Genomic DNA, 19,125 nt, shown 5'->3' with positions numbered 1-19,125 from the left:
GCCAAAACACACACGAGAGTGTTCGAAATAAATAATCCAATCTCCCATAAGGTGGAAATGACTTTTAAACAAACCCATTCAATGCTTTTACTTTAGTTTGTAGTTCTTTATTAAAATCATCTGCCCTCCTCCATCACCATCACGTGCGTGTGTGCGCGTGTGTGTGCATGACAACTGTGAAGCAAAACTTGCTTGCATTAGCTTGTACAGTGTTTGGCTGCAGGGTGGTTTCCAACTGAAGGCTCGAAGAGTTAATACCAGGGCATGCAGAAACTTTAGTGTGTGTGTGTGTGTGTGTGTGTGTGTGTGTGTGTGTGTGTGTGTGTGTGTGTGTGTGTGTGTGTGTGTGTGTGTGTGTGTGTCTCCATGCTATGATACTTTTGGCTTCTTTTTGTAAAGACATTGTAACAATCATTTGGCATGAAACTTGCCCTGGCTGGCTCAATACCCCCCACCCCCCCATCACATGATCTTTGTCAAGACGGAAAACAGTGTTTGTCTTTTGTCAAGGCGAGAGTTGCAAAAATCCAAGATGAATGTGAATATGTTCATAGTTTCCCCCAAAAAATACTTCTTACTGGAACTTTGCACCCCTAGTCATCATCATCTTGCAAAGAAGCCTGCTTGCTACATGGTGTCAGAGAACCTCGCGAGGTCCCCAAGGGCGAGCGGGGGTCTTACGAGGTCTGGGACATAACAAATCAACACACAAGCATGTACACACGCGAGCGCACGCACGCACGCACACACACGGGAGCGCTGAGAAAGCAGCGTGTCGGTGAAGTCACGCGTAGGCCAAGAAGCGAAGAGAAAGAAGGCCCCTCTAGGTAGACAAACGCTCGCCAGCGCCGCTACAGTGACACGGTCATAAGACACTGGCGCATCCCTCCCCGCCGCCACACCGTCACTAAGTCGGAGCCTCTCCATGTTGGCTCACAGAGGCGAGCGATGACAGTTAGATGGCGGTCTCTGTGAGCGCGGGACCGGCGGGGGGGCTCGGGGAGGCTGGGGTCCGGACGAGGACAAAAGACGCAGAGTCAAACTGAGAGCAGATAGGACTTAAATAGAGATATTAGATATTTAGAGCAACACATATTGCACACAGATTCTTCTTTTGAAAGCCACATAAGCAGAACACACCGTGGACAGAAGATAAACAAGACCAGCCAACACAAATTAACTTACTTTACCATTTGGGTTCCTCCAGATACCTCCGCCAAGGAAGAGGTGTCAACTATGTGAGGACACCATTTATCCCTTTTCTCAAACGCATCTTCTCATACGTGCCCCAGATGATGAAAGGCGGGGGTACGCCCCGACCCGGTCACCAGTCACATTCACACCAAGGTACAACAAAGACGACATTTGAGAGTTCTTTGGAAGCCGGCGTACCCAGGGGGAACGCACGCAAGCAAGGGGAGAACCAACAAAGTCCACAAAGCAAAGCCAGAGCCCAGATTCCAGCCCGGAACTACAAGGCGGAAGAGCTGAGCGCTCAACCACGGCCACAGCAATCTTTTTCCCAGATGATGTTCTCTGAAGTTGTACAATGTGATTGTTAAGGCCTTGGCGGAGGTCTGGGTTTGGCCATTTCAGAAACCGGAAGAGGGAAAAACAAGAAGATTGTTAACGCGACCCACTAGCACAAACACGGATAGATGACATGTTAGTAGGTATATAGAAGTAGATTTAGCTCGTTAGCGAAAAGGCAGATCCACTCTGAAATGTTTTTCAAAAAAACTAAAGTCTCTTCTGGTTGGTGTAAATAATGGCTCAGATGCAGTTTTAGGCAAGCTGAAAATGGGACGAGCACGCTAGCACTCCGCTCGTGTCCACGAAAAGTCAACGGCGGCAGGCTGGCAGCTAGCAGCTAGCGGAATGAATTCTTATTTGTTTCCGGAGTTTGGCTGCTGGTGTCAGCTCATTGGCAAGTAAAAAGTAAAAACTTATTTCCGAGGTGAGTTTTTTTTGGAATGCACAACAGGTGGAGGCGCTGCTGTGCTGCTCGCACCCTGCTACGCTGCACATTTTCGCCAAAGCTAGCATCCAACATAGGCACTGTCTCTTTTGACATTAGAACGACGGTTAACCAATCCAAATCACACACACAGACACACACACAGAGTTAGCTACACTTGCACATTTCCCTGCAACGACCCATGGCCTGGGTCCAACATGTGTAGCACCAGTTTGCAAAAGAGACACTCGTTGCCATGCTGGATGCGATGCTAACCTTCAGATGGGAACATGTTTGGAAACTTTCCCAAGTGGTAGCTAGCGTTCATTTGCTTTAGGGCCAAGGGAATTTTAGGGTTAGCTAAAGGGCTACATTTATGGATGGGGGTAGCTGTTTCTTGTTCTTGAGGAAAAAAAAAAATGCCTCATTGAGGTGAGCGTACTTGAAAGTTGATGCCACCATCAAGTGCGTGAACTGTCCACGATACATTCGGTCAATTGGAGTTAGCGGACCGGGCATCTGCTGCCGTTCTTGCGCTAGGTAGTCGGCGGAATGTTCCACGGGTCGTATGGCACAGTGCTTACATCGTATTCGACTCAATACATTTCTCGATATATAGATATACGTATATAGATCCACATTGACGACGACGACGACACGAATAACGCAAAGGCGTCGAAAAATCGAATGTATTGCTCTGGAAAGAAAAAACAAAAAGACATTGATCCGAGCGCATAAGCGTCTGTGTGCCCTTTCGTGTGCGTATGACGGCGTGGCAAAGGCGGTCGGTACAAATTGATGTGGAGTTTGGCACTCAGCTTTGCATTAGGCCAGCAGTCTGTCAGTCACAGTTGACTTACCCTGTTGTCAGGACTACAAAGACAAAAAACAGACACACACGAAGCGCAGCGAGAAGGAGGAAAGCTCGACAAAGTTCTTGAAGAATGACAACACAAACTCAAAACGGGACACGTCAGCCTCCTTTTTTTTTTTTTTATCGCATGGGGGGGAGGTGCCCCCGCTGGGCGTCACAGTTCTGCGGGGATGTAAACAGTTCTTAAGGGAAAAGGGAAAGTGGGTCTTTGTCGAGAGAGGGGAAAAAAACAAGCGTGGTGAGGAGCGCTACAGGCTTGCAGGAGCAGCGGGCATACCACAAAAGTTCCTGAGCCCTCAAAATTACTCGTCTGCTCCAACACCCAAAGCCCTTTGCTGTCTGTAGCCAGCAAGTCTCCAAAGGTTGATTGCCCCGCTTCCGATCACGTGGGAAGTTGGCTCCCGTTTCCCTCCAAACGACTTGTTCAAAGTTGTGGTCGTTTTGTGCAGAGCCTCAGGAAAAAGGACTCGGAGTGGAGAGTGAGTGGGCAGCGAGGGAGATAGCCTCAGACCTCACTCTCCACGCTGGAGAAATGGGCCGAGCCCCTCCGGGAGCAGAGGGCCTTGGCTTTGAGGGGCACGTGAGGGGACTGAGGAAACCTTTGGGGCGGAGGAACCGAGCGCAGCCTCTGGTACTGCAATTTGGCACTGGCCGAAGCTACGGAGGAAGGCCGCGTGGCGCCCGGGATGGACGATACCACCGAGGGTGAGGACACAGAGGAGGAGGAGGATGTCAGTGGAGGAGCATGGATCGGGTGAGCAGAGGATGGAGGCGCTGGAAGCGCGGGAAGGGGGCTTGGCAAGTTGGGCATGAGGGCGGAAGGCGGGGAAGGAAGTCTTCCTCTCTCCGATCTTTGTGTCCGCTGCTGGATGCTCAGGCTGAGCTGGCTTCCGCATTTGGAGGTGGGGTTCTGCGAGCGATCCGGCTTGGAGGACGACGATGAGTCGTGTTTGGGCTTTGAGGTGCTGCTGAAGCTCTGGCGGTGATGGTAAAGCTCTTCTTGGCTGCGTGACGTGATGCCAGCCCACTTGGAAGAACGGACATGCGGATGTTGTCCGGGTGAGAGGCAGGAAGAACAAGCAGCGGGTCCTCTCGTTTTGTCCTTGGACCGTCGCTTGGTCTTCTTCTCATCCTGGATGTGAAGCTTGTCCACCGACCAGTAGCGTCGAGGCGGGGGCGGCGCGAGCGGAGAGGGCGGGCGGCGCGAGCCCCAAGCCCAAGCACTTTCCCCGGCCCCCCACCTCTCCCCTCGTTCTAGGAACAAGTCGTCCCTGCTGTTGACGCTCCCCGCTTTGTCCCTGGAGGGGTAAGTGCTAAAAAACCAGCCCCCTCCTCCAATCCCGCCCACTACTGTGTCATCGTGATCATCCCAGTACCTCTCAAACTTGCCAAACTCGCCCGAAGAGCCCTCGTCGTCCGAATATATCCCCGCACCCTTATCCCGGTCTCCGTCCTCATCCGAGATGGTCCCGCCTTGCCTCTTAGCATACTCGCCTTTCCGTCGCTCTCGCTCAGACTCTTCGTCTTCCTCCAGATCCGACTCCCACGCATGGAAGGATAAACCTTCCTTAGGAGGAATCTCACCTCTCCCATTCCGACCCAGCAGCGGCTTTTTCTCTCCTTCAATTCCAACCACATCCCTGTCGGAGCTTTTGCTCTTTCTCCTTTTGCATCCGACGGGCAAGAGGGGCAGGAAGGCCGATGGGATGGTGTCGGAGGAGAGGTTCCCTGCCCAGAACTTGACAGATGTGGACGGCTTATTGCTGGAGGACTGATAGTGTTTGCTGTTCCTGCGCCTGTGCTGCCTCTCGGCCGCTCGGCTTTCCTTGCCATCCTCTCGCTCTTTTTCTTCTCTGGCCTTCCTCTCATCCTCGGCTGGAATGTTCCAACCATAGCTCCTGACAGAGCTCTCGCTCTTTTTGCCAAAGGACTCCCCCTTCAGGTGAAGATACGACGGGTAGTCCGGCGTTCCCGGTTTGGCCTCCTCTCGCTTGTCAGGATCTCTCCCCTCCTGGTCTGACTTCTTTCTCTCCCTCTTCCTTAGCTTTTCATCTTTCTTTTTCTTCTTCTTGGCTTTGCGTCGCTTTCGCTCCCTTTCTCGCTCCCTTTCTTCGCGCTTCTTTTTTCTTCCCTTCTTCCTGCGCTTGTTCTCACGTTCCCGCTCTTTTCGCTCCCTTTTGTCTTCTCTAACACCTCTGGGGTTGGTTGTCCCCGAGCGACCCCTTTCTCTGTCGCCCCACGATGCCCACCACTCTTGTAACTGCGCCAGCTGGCTGCTCCTGCGCTCTCGTCCATCATCTCTCTGTGGGCGCGGCTTACGCGGCGGGACGGGCGGCGGCGGACTGCACGGCAGCGAGCGCGACGACATGCGACGGCAACGGATCTTCCGGCGCGAGCCCAGGAGGAGACTGGACTCTTCCGTCAGCAGATCAGAGTCGTACTCGTCCTCCACTGTGAATTCCCGGTCTCCGGCACGATAGCGAAAGCTCAAGGAGGAGTTGTAGGAGCTGTCACTGGAGCAAGAAGAAGGAGAATCCGAGCGAGAGACCGAGGCGGAGGAGGACGAGGAGGACGAGGAAGACGTGGAGGAGGACGACGATGACGAGGCGCTGGAGCAGGTAGAGTAGAAGCGGCATGGGGACGAGGGAGTGGTTGGGGTATGCGTCGGGGAACAAAGGGGGACTGGCAGAGGAGGTAGGGGAGGACCACGCCGCCCCCTCCTTCCCATGAGATCACCTGCTCCGTACCTGCCGCCTCCTCTTCTCCCCAGAGGCAGGATGTTCTCATACAGGGGGCCCCCGGAGCTCTTCCTCCTCGTCTGAGCAAGACTTCCACGCCGCCAGAAAGGGGGCCTCCGTGGCGAGGAAGGCAGCGGAGGCGGCGGCTTGCCGATTAAGGCTCCGGATCCTTTGGAAGGTGGCCTGGACATGCCGGCGGATTTGGGGCCTCTGGGATTACCTTTGGGAGTCTGCTGGCTGCCCCCGACCTGCTGGTCCGAGTTAGCTCCGAGCCCCTCCGGATCTATGGGACCGTAGTAGCGCTTGTACTCATCCAGCCCACTGTCACCCGCTCCTTGCAATTTCCAGTGTTGTCCCAGGTTCTGCTGGTACTGCTGCTGGGCCTGGAGTTCAGTGATGCCTCCCGCGATACCCCCGATACCCAGGCTGGCACTGCTGCTGCCACTCAGGACCTTCTCGGGCTTGGGCCGGTTCCAGCGATCCACCACGGCCAGTCTGCGGTCATGGCGAGGCAGAAAGGTGGAGCAGGGCATGGGGCCTTCAAAGAGGGGGCTGTTCGAGGGTCCCAGCGCCATGGCTGAGTGTCCAGCAGGGGGCGGCGATCCTGGCAGCACGCCGGCGTACGTCTGACCCTGCGGCTGCTTTGGGATGTGCTTGGGCGCCGGCTGCTGCTGCTGTTGCGGCTGCACCATGGTGATGGCGGCGGTGTTGTTGACTGTGGCGGTCACCAAGTGCTGCTGGGCCATGGTGGGAACCGCGTGGTACTGCGGCAGAGAACTCTTCCCGCTTCCCGGTGCCGTCTCGTCCTCAAACTGACAGCAGCTGTACATTCCCTAGTGGAGGCAGAAGCCAGACGAGAGCGTCAAACAGAGCCAGAAAGACCATCTCGCCCGCCGCTAAGTGCGCTGTGAAATTGAAACAGAGTGCGAGTCCCCGATTGGCTTCCACCGTGGAGACGTTCTAGCAAGCACGCGATACATGATGTTTTTATTTGCTGTTGCTGTGATGTGTGGATGGTCTTTTTTGGAGGCCCGAAAACTCAAGCTACCAAGACATCGGGTGGACATTTGGGTCTAATTTTGGCTCGTAGCAGACATTTCTGGGCTCATACTTTTTGACAAACTTCGACTGGAAAGTTTTCGTCTTTGCTCGCAGCTTTAATCATTCTCAAAATGCCGCGGCTAATGAGGAGTGGCGCTTGCGCTTAGCTGGAGGACGACTTGCGTGTCACCTTCACCGAAAGGAAGCGCAGCTGTGCTGCACGCCGCTCACTTGACGGGCTCCGACTAATGAGGAACAAACGTATTTACATGAGCCAGACCCCCTGAAGCCTCAGAGCACCAAAGCGGTTCATAAATCAGCAGCGATGAAGACACCGCGAGCGTCCGAGGGGAACATCCGTTTAAAGTTCAAGCTACTTTGCAGCAGATGGACGTGATGAATGTTCAAAAGCAAATCTGGCTTGAGGACAGACAGCAAGAGGAGGTCAGGACATCCTGCAACTGGTTTTGGCACGAATTGGGACGGAGATGAGAGCTTAGCGCCAATTAGCTCCTTTCAAATTTGGTCTTTGACACACACAACCCAAAATAGACAGATGGTTGACCGTCGCAGAAGTAGCAGTCAAGCTTACGGCATGAAGACAGATTGAGAGGTGTGTGCGCATGTGAGGTCTCACCCTGCTGAGCGCCAGCAGGAAGTCCATGCCGCCCGAGCGCTTGATGCAATGCCGCAGCTTCCAGTAGACCAGATGCTCCCAGGCAAAGACCAGCAGGCTGAGGCCCATGGCCACCAGCAGCATGTAGAAGACGCCCGCCATGTTGTCGATGTCCAGCTTGCTGCTCATCACCTGCGCCGCCAAGTACACACTTCACTCCTGACCCCCGCAAGACCAAATTTTCAACATGTATTTAAAAATGGCAACGTCGTACCTCAATCTTGTCGTTGTGGCAAATTCCCGACAACCAAAGACGCTCCAACATGTCAATTTCGTCTACAAGACACACACGGAGAACATGAGCTCAGTCAAAGGACGTCTCGCCCTATTTCAACGCTAATTGATCTCGGTGTTAATAATCTTGCGTCAATTTTGGTCGCGCGAGACGATGTCCCGTACCGTCTCCCACCAGCTGCAAGAGCGCCAGGTCCAGCGGTCTCTTCCATCGGGAGTTCTTGTGGAGAGCGATGCCGTAGCCGGTGGTGGCAAAGACTTTGCCGGAGCCGATGGTCATCACCTTGCCGAGACCGATGGGCACAAGATCAGAGCTCTGCTTGGTGTGCTCAAGCATTTTTATCTTTCCAGGTATGAACCATGATGGAGCTACAAGGTGTCTTTGATGGTTGGCTGGGCTTTGGTCACTCAATTGGTTCACTGCTCACCTTGCAGCCTTCGTCCTTCCTGGCCATGTAGTTGAGCACAGCAGCGTCGTAGATGAAAGCGTCCAGTTTACTGCAGCGACACACAAAACCACAAAGAAACAAACGTGGGTGAACAAACCCCTCCACTGAGATAGTCAGCCTTGCAGTTGCTCTTCAATTCTTCCCGGCGGCAGTGTTGGCGACTCACCCCGTCTTCAGGTTGTCGATGGCTTCCTCCACGCCCTTCTGGTTGTTGCGGATCATGTATTGGTGCATGTTGGGATAGTTGGAGCGGATGTTCTCCTCCGTGCTGCCATTGGGCACCGTGCCGAAGCGAAGGGGCGGGTACTGCTCGGTGGGCTGCTGGAACTGCACAAAAAAACATTGGAATCAGCGGATCATTTCGATGACGCTCGACTTTACCTTTTTGTCGGAGAGTCCCGACACAGTGTCGATGTACTCCTCCTGGATCATGAAGGCGGCCAGGTTGGCAGTGTAGGACGCCAAGAAGATGACGGCGAAGAAGGCCCACACCAGAACCTGCGGGGACGGCCGGGAGGGCTGAATTTCAAATCTGGACGGACGGCGGGTGGGCGGAGCTCGGTGGCATCCTGACTCCCGTCTATAAGTAGAAGATCTCGCGGACGAGGGAGAAGGTGAGGATGCACAGCAGGTAACCGATCAGGCTGATGTAGAGCCACGCCAAGAAGAGCAGCGGCGCGAACAGCACGCTCATTGTGACGTGAGCCGGCCAGAGCGGACAGACTCGGTTCGGCTCCGGGCCAGACGACATCGCGGTGTGACACCATCCGTGTTACACAGAGTTGCATCATGGCCGAGTGATGTCACAGAGCGGGGCGGGGACCTGGCCCATCGTTCCCCATCTCACGAGCACATTGAAGAATGGATGTGGAATTCATTGACTGGCAGCCAGTTCAGGTTTTGGCGCAGAGGCTGCAGCTGAGCGCCACCAATATTTGTCTGACGCGCAACAATCAAAAGTTGCCTGCTGTGACCTGCTTTTGGCCAAGTGCTCCATCTGATTGTTTAAATGCTCTCAAGCAAATGAGACCAGCCGGTTTCCCCCACGCTGGTCCTCATCAACGCCGCTGACTTGCCAGTTGAAAATCAGCGCAATCAACAAACTCAATGGGGGGGGTTACTGACCATGATTTTGCTGGTGGTTCCTCGCGGGTTCTCCACCGGCACAGAGTTGTTGAAGACCAGTGCCCACAGGAGCCAAACCGACTTGCCGATGGTGAACTTGGAGCCGCCCAACTCTGAGACAATAGAGGTCACCTGAGACAAGCGGCCTTGAAGAGCACACGGCTCCAGAAATTAAACATCCAGCACTCAGCGCTCTTACTTTTGGCGCTCTGCAGACTGCGGTTGTAACCGACCGGGCTGAAGAACTCAAAGATGAAGACGGTGACGGCCACCACCGACAGACACATGACGAACATCATCACCCACACGGCCGGACTGTAGGGCTCTGCAACAACAAACAACAACAAGGCGGCACCGCGTGAACAACGGGCCGCTTCAGGAAATGCGTGTGCATGTTTGCAAGAGGACTTCTCGAAGCAGAAATCCCTCAAGTTGTCGGAGAGATTTGTCCAACGGGGGAAGGATTCCGCTCGGCTCGAATCGGATCAAATGCCACTGTGGAGACGCAGCGGTAAGCCTGTTTGTGTGTGGGTGGATGTGTGTGCGTGTGTGTGTGTGTGCGTGACAGTGACGCTCAGCAGGGATGAAGTCATAAACAGCTTGGTAGTTACACTTGATTGACATTGGTGTTATCAGAGACGCTTGCCGTCTGGGAGATGACTTGTAAATATTGACCTCGCTTGATTTCATACAGTGTTATTTATTTAATTCACATTTTTATGATGAACGAGCCTCGTAAAATGACTCATTAGCAGTGATGTTTACACCAACTCAGTGATGGCTTTAATATTTATGATGTTCGTTATCTAGCAGAATGTAAAATTAGATTTTTTTTGTCAGATTGGTACCGTGACCTTTTTTTGATATGACATCATGGTGCCAGTGAGGGAGGATGCATTCGAACGAGAGGATCTTCACTCACCGAGAAAGGCGGACGGCGACACGGTGCCGTTGCTACGGGAAACCATCACGCTGATGCCCGTCTCCACGAAGGGTACGGAAAACTCCACGACCTCCGAGCGCTCCTCGTTGATGGTGAGAGAACCGATGGCCATGTCGGCTCTGTCGGACACCACCTGCGGAAACCCCGAGCCTCAGATGGAGAACACGTGCGGTTAGACGGCTCCAACGGGCCAACCGACCTCGCCCACCATGCCGTTCCACTCGCCGTCGATGTTCTTGCCGTGGCGCCCGTTGGTGACCAGGTAGAGGTCGTAGGTGAAGCCAACGATTGTGGCCAGCCTCTTAAGGACGTCGATGCAGAAGCCTTTACAGCAATGCTTTGTGGGAGAGGCGCCTTCCGCCGGCAGGCTGCAAGCAAAAACCCATTTGGAGAGACGGCCCGCCGGGAATGCGTGCCAAGGTTTCAATTTCTTTTCCAATATGTCCAGAGTTCTGGTCCAGAGGTTGGCTTTTGACGCCAGTCCGAGAGTATCTCCTGTCGCCTAGCGACACCACAAGGCCTGACTCGAGGACCTTGAAGGCAACTTCGAAAAAGACCACGGCAGCAAATGAAAGTGAAAGGAGCGAAAATGCAATGCACATGTGAATTGAAAAGTGCAGATGCGTCCCCTCTTGGCCAATCAAATTGATGGAGGACAGACTTCTTATCTGCCGTTGGCCAGCCAGGTCGCGTGCTGCCAGGAGGTAGCTTATCTCGAACTTACCTGGAGTTGGGCGGCATACGGCAGGGCACCGAGTCACGAATGCAGGAGCTGGTCCCCGGGTCGGCGGGCTCCACGATGACGAAGGGTCTCTCTTCCAGCGTGACCACTCGCAGGTGCTGGGCATCGTCCAGCGGCTTGAGGAACGGGCCGTAGCGTGACCAAGGGTGGTCGCGCAGATGCAGGTGGCCATTCTCCCACCAGCCCACCTGACACGCAAACACGCGCAACGCCGCGCCTTAGCCGAGCGTTAGCCCGCCCTCGTTTTAAGGGGGCGCGAAATGTGCGCCTGCGAGCCCGCCGGCGCCGCAGCGGCAGTGGCACTGACCTCCTCCCAGCCGCGTCCGTTGTTGTACGAGATGACTTCCAGCAGCGGATTGGACAGGTAGCCGTCATCGTTGAAGGAGTAGTCCCGCCCCCCGATGGAGATGTTGGTGAAGTACCTGCAACCCAAGTTCACCTTCATTGTTCCAAAATACGTCACAGACAATCTCTTTGAAGCGATTGTGCACACTAACAAACATGCAGTATTATGCACACACACACTTGTTAGCATAAATGTTAGCACTATCCGCCCCCCGGCTGCTTTGATCCTTCACTTCCACGTGACATGCACAGATCTGACTCGCGCCCGCCTTCGTCCAATTAGTGACAAGCACGCACCAGCAAGCGTGACGGGAACATTCGACTGCCTGTTTGACGTGTGCGCCGCGTGCGCTTCTTAATGCACTTGTAAATAAACCGGCTCCATATCCAGCATGAGCACGACCGGCGGCTAGCGGGAAAGGTTGCCGTGGCAACGCGCCGGCCAGCAGATGCGGCAGGTGAGGGAGAAATTGGTGTGTCTGGTTTGTCACCTCGCTGGACTCTTTCATGTTCCTTGTTATGTTGAAACATTTTAGTGTCTTATCAAAGATTCAACTGCAAAATGGAGCTCGATTCTTGCCAGTCGCCGCGAGACATTTCTAATACCCCCGCTGTGTGTGTTACTGCGCCTGCGGTGTATGTTTCTGTGTGCGTGTGTACAGTATGTGTGTTTCTCTGCATCAGCATGTGCACGTCTCCAAGCATCTAAATGAAAGTCTTCATCTGTGTGCGCCAGCATCTTCTGAGCCAAGATTTTGCGTCACCATGACAACTTCAAAAATCATAGAAACAAGCGAGCCACCCACCAAACACACAGGCGACTGAGTGGCCGGTTGCTAGGCGACACGCCGACGTGTCATTAAACACGAGTGTGATGTTTTGTCAGAATGTGCGAGAGCAGCTTCTCCGTGAGGTTACTAGGTGAAGCAGCACGCGGCTCACGGGCCGACGATTCTGGCGGGCGGCTGCCACTTCAGGCTACTACTACACCACTGACGCTAGACGATGGTGCATTTCTTGGCGATTTTTGGATTGAAAACCACGAAAAACACAAATTTGCCTCTTTGCCTCACCTGATTCTGTCAGCCACCCGCTGCGTGCGGTTGCCGTCGCTCTGGCAGTTTCCGGTGTAGAGAGCCCGGCCGGCGGCGCCCAGGTCGCGCCGTAGCGCCGTGGCGCCGTGGGTCAGAACCGACACGCCCTTGGCGATGCGCCTGCAGGGGCCGACAGACGCATAGACGCCGTTTGTCTTCACGGAATGTATTTCTCACTCGTGTCGTTTTCAAAGCAAGCACCTGCGAGGCTCGTCTCTCCATCCCTGAGGCCGGATGGCGAACAAGGCCTTGGGCAGCCCCTCCAGACCCAGGCCGGATAGCGCCGGGCCCACGGCGAACCACATGTGACTGGGGCCCGCCTGGCCCGACGCCCAGGCCGCTCGGAACACAAGCTCCGCCTCCTCCAGGGAGCAGTACAGCAGGCGCACCTGCGGCACACAAACGGGGAGGTGGGGGGGAACACACTTAAAAGCGGCTTGCTTGTGAGAAAATGAAGTCATCCTAGATCCAAAATTGTTTGGGCACATTCAGGTTACACGGCACCCGCAAAGGCAGATTTGTTTCAAATACTGAGAGGCGCCACGCCGAGCCGCCTTCGCTTGACACTGGAGGGATTTATTTGACTTCCAGTGAGACTTGAAAGGATCACAATGCATCACACTCAAGCTCACTCCACTTGCTGGGAAATGAGAGCCATTTCAAATTCGGAGACACCTGAAAGCACCACGCTGCATTCAGGTACCACTAGGGACTGAAATGAGGACTGGACTCAACAAATGAGAGCACTGTACTATTTTCAGATTATCCTCATATCCACGAGACACGAATGCATCGCAATGCATTCGACTTCCATTTGCTGGAAAATGAGAGAATTCTTTCAGTGACGCTTGAAAGCACCGTGCGGCATTGGGGTGCCACTTGCTAATAAGTGAAATGACACAGAAGAGACTCGTTTAGAGTAAAGCGACGCTCGAAAGCATCGTGACGCATTCGGGGGTCACTTGCAACAAAATGAAACGACGCCGGACAGATTTGAATCGAATACAGCAAGTTGACACGCGAGCGAACCGTGAGGCATTCTGGTTTCACTCAATAGGCTGTGGAACTTTTTTTGTGATGCACTTGGCTCACATCAACAATGGATCTGCTGCTATATTTTACAGCTTTTACTGTAAAAGAAAATGAAGATAGCACCTAGAAATACTCTCAAACGCGTCAGAGAGCCAGATCTTCAGTTAAAAAGCGTTCCCAAACAAGTGCCGGCCGGGAAAGTCATTATTTTACACAAGGACAATTGAGGTCCTTGCACAATTCGCAATTCCATTTTCAAGCTCTCTCAAAACAGCCCGGCCGTCGCTCACCTGTGCCTCGTGGTCCTTGAGCACACGTTTGGCGCGGGCGCCACCGGGGTCCTCTGTGATGTTGAGGACCACCACGCTTTTTCGCTCCCAGCCGATGAAGGAGCCGTCCGTCATGGCCTCCACCATGTCCAAGAAGTCCTCGTAACCGTGGTGGCGGGTAGTGACCACCGAGAATGACGTCCAGTCGTACTCCTCCAGCACCTCGAAGATCACCTCCAGCTGCAGCGCCGTCGAGCACGTGAACTGCAGGTAGATGGAGCCGCTCTCCTGCCGGGCCCACGGTTGACATGCTCACCAAAGCAAATATAAATGACGGCCACCTTCCATTGTGCTTTTCTCAAGGCCGACCTCCTGACTTCATTTCCTCCTCACTGCTCGATTGACATGGAAATGTCTGGCAGCGGGGCCGGAAATGAAAGGAGGCGCGCTCGGTACCTGCGGCTCTCGTCCCAGGCTCGCCCCTCCGCCCACCGCCAGCACGGGAACGCCGGTCTGGGCCGAGATGAACTCCAGCATGGGGGCCAGCGGGGCGCGGTTGGGGGGCGGCGGCCTCTCCTCCTCAAAAACCAAACCCTGACAAAGTACGCCGCAGAGACACGAGCTTATATCAGTCGCTCTTGGCAATGCATGAAGACGGTGTGCACAACGATTGGCCTGATTGTTGGCCCGTATGTGGCCTTTAGCTTTGTTAGCATAGCGCTAAGCAGCTGTTTTATGGCAAGCGATGGGGCCGTTTGTTTTCTGAAAAGGTGTCACGGCGTTTTTATTAGATGACTTGTATTTGCCTTGTGACGAATTTAAGAATCATGCAAAGAGAAGACACGACCCAGCCGTGTAAATAGACGCCGACAGCTCAGCGCTCCCCCGAGAGCACTTGATATGCAGATGAGCATCAAAGGCGACATGCAAATGAGATGTAATTTAATAACAAACGCCGTGTGAAAAGCTCTGCGGCGAGGATCACGACGTACGAGGACAACGGACGTCCGTGCGGGGCTACCACAGCCTCTTTTTGTCACGACGGCGGTGACACCCGCTATGTTGCTTCTCCCGCCACAGCGCGTTGGTACCTGCAGCGGCGTGGTAGCGAGCAGCTCGCACAGCTGCAGCAGGAGGCTCCCCGGGCTGCTCTCGTTGACCTTCAGGTAGATGACGGTGGCCTGCCCAGACGGCGTCATCACGATCTCGGCGACTAGCAGCGACACCGACGAAGCGGCGGCAAATGAGGACGCCACGGCCGCTGCCGGGGAACCCGCGTCACTCACGCCCCTTTGGCTGCCGCCCGGGCCGCTCCCGAGTCCGGGCGCCGGCTCTCCGGCCCCCGCTGCCGCCGCCGTCTGCGGGAGCAGGGAGGATCCAGAGTGCACCACGGCGATGTTGACGCTACCCGAGTCCCTCTCTCTCTCCCGGGGCCGCAGCAGCAGGGGGGGCGAGGGCCGCGCGGGCCCCGTGCAGGCCAGGACAGCCAGCAGCAGCGAGAGGCGAGAAGCCGGCCGCGGCGCCGCCATGGGGGACGGCCAGGGCCGAAGGGCCGCTTCTCGGGTTGGGGGGTACCACCGCTCACCGGCTTTCACCCGCAGAGCTGACGAGAACCTGCAGGGGGTGGGGGGTCAAAGGCAGCACAATTGTAATTGGCAAACATGCGCCTTGGTGCAGGGAAGGTTCGGGAACTGCAGAAAAAAATCCGTATGAGAATCTGCTCGCTCTCTCGCTCGCTCCAAAGGCTCAAAATCAAATCCACACGGCAAGAAAAGAAAAGATGGAGAGAATAAAGCTTGCCTCAATCGCTCTGACTTTTCTCCATGATTCAAACGGCTTGCCCGCAACCAAAGTCCGACTGGCCGAATTGGCGGAACTTGATCTCAATTGCACATGCACAGCGATCAGCAAGGAGTCGGCACTTTGCCATTTGAATTTCCACTCCATCAAACTCATTTTTGCCCTTTGACAGACTTATTCTTCTTTATACGACTTGACTTTGACGGTCCCTTCTTAAAATGTCCTCCTCTTCCTCCTCCATCATGTTGTTATTCTTTTTCTTTTTTTGGTCAGGCGCTAGAGCACGCACACAAATTGTGAGCCAGCTCGTTATTGCCGAGAAGCGAGCAGAAGGCCGCTCGATAGCGGGCGGCTGTAAATGACGAGCGAGAGGCGGCGGCCATTAATAGGCAGTGTCGTTCGCTGCAGAATTGTGTGCGGAGGGGGCCAATTGCAACATCCTGTCATTCATCAGCATGGCATCCATTAGCGCTCACTAGCATGACGACAGCCACCCCGACTCATTTCAGGACTCGTGTTCTTTGCATCAGTCACATTTGATTGCTATATTCCATCTTTTTTATCTTGCTGTTCCTCTTGTGCGGCTTTATCGTTCCTCTCATATTGGGCCTTTCTCAACTGTTAATCGTTTATCATGAATCGCTTTTTGAAAGTAGTATTATTCCTGCTTGAATTTTAAATATTTGCACACCCCCATAATCAGGGGACGATACCGACAAAGAGAATGCCAAAAGATGTTAGCGACATTAGCATGCTAGTACCAAAGCAATCGTGAAGATAGCAACAACAACAACCAGCGCGACAAAGATGATAACGACAACGGCGGTAGCAAGAATCTCGTACGCTGTGATGGTAAGAATGGCAGCCATAGCAACAATACCGAGGGCGAAGAACTATGATGGTAAAGAGTTCAAAGGTGGGCAAGCCGGATGAGCTAAAGCGAGATTCGCCTGCCGAGACGAGAACTTGGCCCTTGCGGCGGTCCCGGAGGAAACTTTTTCTTAAGAGAATGAAAAAAGATGCGTGAGAAGAATATCACAAATGGACCGCGCTGTCACTGAATACTGAAATCAGACATCAGTCCGGCAATTTCCAAGCCTAGACGCCTGGCGGCCCTGCCGTGAATTATTTAGCGTCATTATCCGAGGCCCGAGCCCGGCCGAGCCGGTGCGCTCCGAAGCCGACTCGCAAGGTCGTTTGGCTAGCGAGGACGAGGTAGCGGCCCGCTCGGGAGAAACCTGAAAACAGCGCGAGATGAACAGGGACGCCAGCTTTCAATATTTGGGAAATATTTTGCAGACACTCGCCGCTTTATCTCACTCATGTCCCGCCAACAAGCGTTGCCATGGCAACAGCCTCGGAAACCGCCGGAGGCATTTTTTTTCTGTTTGTTCTTAAGAAGCAAAAAATGAAAATCAGCTGTCCTCAACTGAGCTCGCGTGGCCTGAAATTTGAAAGTCGAGACTGGCCGCTTGCTGCAAAAGTGTCTTTTCAAACTTTGAAACGTGGATCATCCATTAAATGTGAGGATGGTCTACTTCGTAGATTAGCACTTGTCTTGGATAGGTTTGGAGAGCAACTGATGAACGGAGGTTCGCTCCGTAATTTGCAAAACCATGCAAGAGCAAAACAATCCCTCGTCATCACTCATCCAACCGCCTTCATTTCCTGTTTGGGCTCCCTCAAGCTACACTGGGACGTTTCCTTTGCCCGCCTACATCAGATTGCACTCTACGTGCGTGCGCGCGCAAACGTTCAGGCTCATTCATCTCATTCCGCGCTGGCATCCATTCACAAAGGCTGATCGTGCGCAACGATAACAGCGGGAAAAAGGCAGTGGGCAAGGGGGGGCAGATGAAGAGAAGGGGGGGAGGCGTGAAAAAACACAGGCGAGCGGGCAGCAACCGATGATGAGGGGGAGAGGTGAGCAAAAAGAAGGCATCATGGAGATCCATGGAAGGGTGAGGAAGATGAGGCCAAATGGGAGGAGGATGAAGATGTGGGGGAGAGGAAGTGAAGGGATGACGGCTCGAGGAAGAATACGGGATTAAGGAGAAGCAAGGAAGACAAATGCACGAGGAGAAGCAGATCAAGAAAGAGATTGCGGCTGGAGGAGAAGAGGAAGACGGCGGCCAGGAGCAGCCAAAGAGGATTGGAGGAAACGTCACGGCGGTGCCTAAGGAAAGGATGCAAAGGACGGCGGCCGAGGGCAGAAGAAAAAGTCATACGTGTTGCTCGTCGGGCTGCGGCACAACACGAGTGGAGGAGGGAGGGAAAGATGGAGGGACGCAGCCTGACGGTAATTACGGGAGGTAATGAAGAAGAAGGGATGAGGAAAGAACGAAAACCAAAGACAAAGAAAAACAAAATACAAAGAAATGGTTCACATCAGAAAACAACTCAAGTGATCCACACAAAACAAAACGGTGAAAGCGTCGGTCGGCTTTGTTTCCGGCCTCGGCCCGATCCCGGCCGACTTTGGGCGAGAGAGCGGGGTGCGCCCCGGACCGGTCGCCGGTAATGTCAGGAAATCAAAGAGCGGGTCACCAGTCAGTCAGGGTGCGGCGGACAATCGATCGATCGTGGGCCGTTGATCGGGCCTCCGACGATCGCCTTCAGACGATTGACAGGGAACCCGATGATGGCCTTCGGAAGATCGACCGGGACCGGTCGCCAGTCAATGGCGATCAAACTGAGCGACGGAGCGGTCACCGGTTGGTGGTGAACAAACAACATACATTGTCATGTAGAGTCATGCCTCTCTTGCGTGAGGTTAACATGCTACGTGCTAACGGCTAACCAACCACCGTGCTGCCCCAAAGTGAGTGACAAAATGGAGCCCATCAATATGAAAACGTAAACGGCAACGAGGCGAAGGCTTTGCATGGGGCTTCACTCGCAGATGGACCTTCGGAGAATCGCTATCACAATCATCAGTTTGGGTATTTTTTCCCCCCCCATGATGGAGGGGGGGGACCCTACTGCAGGAAGCTGGAAGGACATATGCGCAACAGCTACGATATGGTATGTGTGTGCGTGTGCATGTAGCGTGACGTGTGCTCGTGCGTGTTTTGACAAATGTCCCACGTGAGTCACACCTCTGGAACTTGGCAACACGCACGCGCGCACACATCAGTGACAGAAGGGTTAAAGATGCATCTAAGAGCGCATGAAGGGCAAAGCCGGCGTCAGGTGACGTGCGCGCATGTGCGTGTGCGCGCGTGTGCACGTACTCACAGTGCGCGTGAGGCTCTTGCTCTTGTCTTCCTCGTGGCGCTGCTCTCTCACTCCATCCTTCCGTCATTTCTCCGCCGGACATCCTTTGCTCGTCATCCCCGCGGAGGCGCCATGACGCACACGTATGTCCGCGGGCCCCGAGAGGAAGACGAGGTCCGCCGGTCTGGTCTGGGCCGGGCCGGGCTGGGCTGGGCTTTTGGGCTAGGCTACATGTTGCTGCCGCCGCTGCCGCCTGCGCGCGTGTTTGCGCTCGCCCATGCGCCTGCCCGCCTAGATGCTTGCGGGCTTAACATTCAGTATGTACCCTGGTCGCCTAGCAACGTCTCTCTCCCTTCCTCTCTCTCCGGCTGGGCCCCTCCCCTCGCTGCCCGCCCGCGACACGTGTTGAATGCAAAGTGAGTCGTCCAGGCTGCCACCGCTGCCTCGCCGCAGCTCTCCTCCTCGCGCGCGCGCACGCGCAGCCCAAAGTCAAGCATTCCAAGGCACCCTTTTCATCCCTAAGCCGGGCCACTCGAACCCTACCGGGGAACCTTAACCCTGACTTGGAAGCCTAAAGCTTGGTCCAAAGC

The 19,125-nt window shown here is 54.5% G+C and overlaps 2 protein-coding genes across 3 annotated transcripts in view; one reads left to right on the top strand and one right to left on the bottom strand.

Moving 5' to 3' along the window:
* LOC119130207 (fibrinogen C domain-containing protein 1-like) overlaps window positions 1-19,125 on the top strand; it is a 559,732-nt gene that overhangs the window by 149,336 nt on the left and 391,271 nt on the right. The gene's annotated exons all lie outside the window — the stretch shown is intronic.
* Window positions 1,044-18,956, bottom strand: grin2da (glutamate receptor, ionotropic, N-methyl D-aspartate 2D, a). Of its 2 annotated transcripts, none has more exons than XM_037263683.1 (19): window positions 18,553-18,956; window positions 14,611-15,133; window positions 13,976-14,113; window positions 13,541-13,807; window positions 12,420-12,607; window positions 12,198-12,338; window positions 11,087-11,201; window positions 10,762-10,967; window positions 10,237-10,405; window positions 10,017-10,170; window positions 9,294-9,419; window positions 9,095-9,207; window positions 8,351-8,467; window positions 8,136-8,296; window positions 7,949-8,018; window positions 7,686-7,803; window positions 7,501-7,562; window positions 7,248-7,418; window positions 1,044-6,402 (listed from the first exon to the last, which is right to left on the bottom strand). In XM_037263683.1, the coding sequence occupies exons 1-19, from the start codon at window positions 18,636-18,638 to the stop codon at window positions 3,337-3,339; spliced, it is 5,991 nt and encodes a 1,996-aa protein (XP_037119578.1). In that variant the 5' UTR covers window positions 18,639-18,956; the 3' UTR covers window positions 1,044-3,336. The 2 variants fall into 2 exon arrangements, with proteins under 2 accessions (XP_037119578.1, XP_037119579.1); XM_037263684.1 differs by having other exon boundaries at window positions 18,557-18,644.

This window comes from Syngnathus acus, chromosome 11, assembly GCF_901709675.1.
Source record: "Syngnathus acus chromosome 11, fSynAcu1.2, whole genome shotgun sequence".
Classification (NCBI taxonomy): domain Eukaryota; kingdom Metazoa; phylum Chordata; class Actinopteri; order Syngnathiformes; family Syngnathidae; genus Syngnathus; species Syngnathus acus.
Note: the sequence above shows the minus strand (reverse complement) of the source record. Positions and strands in the feature narration are given on the sequence as shown.

Coding starts and splice junctions, on each gene's coding strand:
- grin2da (XM_037263683.1), bottom strand. CDS start 18,638: ATGTCCGGCGGAGAAATGACGGAAGGATGGAGTGAGAGAGCAGCGCCA. Junction 12,339..12,419: donor TGGAGAGACGAGCCTCGCAG/GTGCTTGCTTTG, acceptor CGGCCCCTGCAG/GCGCATCGCCAAGGGCGTGT. Junction 11,202..12,197: donor CGGGTGGCTGACAGAATCAG/GTGAGGCAAAGA, acceptor CTTGGGTTGCAG/GTACTTCACCAACATCTCCA.